The following is a 2,432-nucleotide window of genomic DNA, read 5'->3' as shown; positions in this document are numbered from 1 at the left end:
AGAGAGAGAAGGGATATCATCGTCCTGCTTACCCGACGATACGCACGCCTCTCCTCGTAATCATCGTCCTGGAACAGATCAGAATCGGTGTTTAAAAGCGGGGCGGCGGACGATTCTCGGATAGTCGGGAAATCCCCGAAAGGGAGGGTTTAAAAGCGAGATTTTTACCTGATACAGGCATCGGCTCACCAGAATGGTCACCGCGTTCTTCGTTTCGGCGAAAAGATTTTCCGTTTGTTCCTTGTTCGCCACATCTTTCCCGTTCACCTGTAACAACGAGTGTATAATAATAGCTTTTTTCGTCCCAACAAATAAAACTCTTCGAACGGAGAAATTTTTTCTCGCCCGCCGATATATTTCTCCAAGAAAGAAGGAAACGAGAGAGAGAGAAAGAGAGAGAGAGAGAGAGAGAGAGAGAGAGAGAAGAAATGCGCGGATCCGTTCGTTCATTCCTCGATCCGATTTCGCTCGAGTCTTTGTTCCGCCGATTACGATCCCTCCTTAACGGGATTAGGAGGGTAGCGCACAGGTTGGAATTAGACAAGGCGGTTGGTAATCGAATGAACTCCGTTTCTACGGATTCGTCGGATCCGATGATGGTAGGGGTTTACCCTGAGGATTTGATCGCCTTCTCGCAATCGGCCGTCGCGCGCCGCCAAACTTTCAGGAACTATTTCCGAGATGTAAACCTCGGTGTCGGCGTCTTCGCTGCCCGAACCGGAACTGTAACAGACGGTGAGCCCCAGCTTCTCAGCGCTGCCCGTCTTCCGCAACGTGACCTCCTGTAATCGGGACCTCCGTTAATTCGTTAATCGGGCCAGTGACGGGTAAAATTTAATTCGATCGAAGTTTACGAACAAAGTTTACTTCGATAATTTATCGTTCGAAATACGAATTAATAATTCGTACGATGATTTATAGTTAGATAAAATAAATTCGCGTTATTCGAGCATTTTAATAAGTAATTATTCAAGGCGAGTTTGGTTCGAAATTTTTTAACCAATAAACTTTTAATGCCTCTCTCCACGCCACGAACTCGTCTCGTCTGGTGGAAGGGCGATCGTAATAGCACGCCCCCTACCACCATCTTTCCTTACTTACCTCGAAGTCGATGTCGTGCGCGAGGAAATCTTCGAAACTATCGTTCGGCTGCTCGTCCACGACCTCTTCCTCGGTCTCGATAAGTCCGGCCCAATCGGTCTGCACCGCGGTCGAGACGAGATTCGGCCAAGCGTTGCTCGTTCCGTGCTCTCGTTTCTCCGACTCTTTTTCCTCTTGAGCACAATGCATTCGGTGACCGTGGTGATGCTGCTGTTGTTGTTGTTGCGGCTGACGTCGCAACACTTCCACGATGATCGGCTCTTGGGCCGATTGAAAGCAACGTACCGCATCCTCGTGGCTCGAATTTGAAACGTCTTGACCGTTTACCTGAGAAATTATAAAGCGTATATGTATCGTGTATGTACGTGTTCAACGATTCTAGATAAATATCTCGAGGTAAATTCCTTTTTTTAATAATCGAATATGTATCGATAATAAACGCGACTAGGTCAATTGAAGGGAAAACGCAAAAAGAAACGAAGAGTGGAAAGAACGAGTTTCCTAGTTAGAGAGACGTTCAAACGTTGGTTAGGAAACGAGGCGAAGATGAGATATCACTCGATGCGTTAATCGTTACTTTTTTCTTCAAATGGAAAAAGCTCGTCGCGCCTCCTAGGTTGTCCCACTAGGACTCGATCCCATTTCGAGTAATTTGCCAACCGTTTCTTCCATCGTCTATTATATATATATATATATATCGTTGTGGATAAAACGGATCTCGTTTTCTCGCGTCACCGACTTGGTTCTTTTCAATCGATCGATCAATCGGCAGGTAAAAAAAGAAAGGGGCGCAAGGAAAAAAAGAAAAAAAGAAAAAAAAAGGAAGCGAAGAAACCAGAAGTCTCTTTGTAATTTTTCCGATCGATAGTTTGGTTCGCTGGTTAGTTCTCTCTCTCGACAATCGCTCCATCTTTTCGTTCCATTAGTCACGGTCGAAGGATGCTTTCCACCGTTTTACGAAGAACGCTCGCTCGCCTTCACCTCTCTCTCCCCCCTTCCCCTCTCCTCTCCCTTTTCATTCCGCGACGAGGATCGCGTCTGCGTCCCGTTCCCAATCGTTTCCACAGCTGTTTTTTTTCACTTTCATCGTTTCGGTCACATCGTTGGTCAATTTTTCGGATCGCGGTCGATCGTGTGTGACAAATCGTATGTTTTTCGCGTCGCGGGATCGAAACGAGGATCGCGTTGTTGACGCGGGAAAAGGAAAAAAATAGTTGGAATCAGTACCAGAGTGATGGTGATGGTAGTGGGTGGTGTTGGTGGTGTTGGTGAAGGTGGTGGTGGTTAAGAGCGGTAAGGAGAAAACGGAGAGGAGAGAAAAGGGGATGGGG

The 2,432-nt window shown here is 46.8% G+C and overlaps 1 protein-coding gene across 1 annotated transcript in view; it reads right to left on the bottom strand.

Moving 5' to 3' along the window:
* The window catches only part of LOC102678958 (PDZ domain-containing RING finger protein 4), a 26,526-nt gene that overhangs the window by 2,318 nt on the left and 21,776 nt on the right, over positions 1-2,432 (bottom strand). The window contains exons 2-5 of the mRNA XM_006608984.2: positions 1,102-1,428; positions 612-782; positions 169-267; positions 9-68 (exon numbers count right to left, since the gene is read on the bottom strand). Coding sequence (XP_006609047.1) covers positions 9-68; positions 169-267; positions 612-782; positions 1,102-1,428 — 657 coding nt within the window. The remainder of the gene's footprint in view (positions 1-8; positions 69-168; positions 268-611; positions 783-1,101; positions 1,429-2,432) is intronic.

This window comes from Apis dorsata, unplaced genomic scaffold, assembly GCF_000469605.1.
Source record: "Apis dorsata unplaced genomic scaffold, Apis dorsata 1.3 scaffold_51, whole genome shotgun sequence".
Classification (NCBI taxonomy): Eukaryota; Metazoa; Arthropoda; class Insecta; order Hymenoptera; family Apidae; genus Apis; species Apis dorsata.
This window is presented reverse-complemented; position numbering and strand designations above follow the sequence as displayed.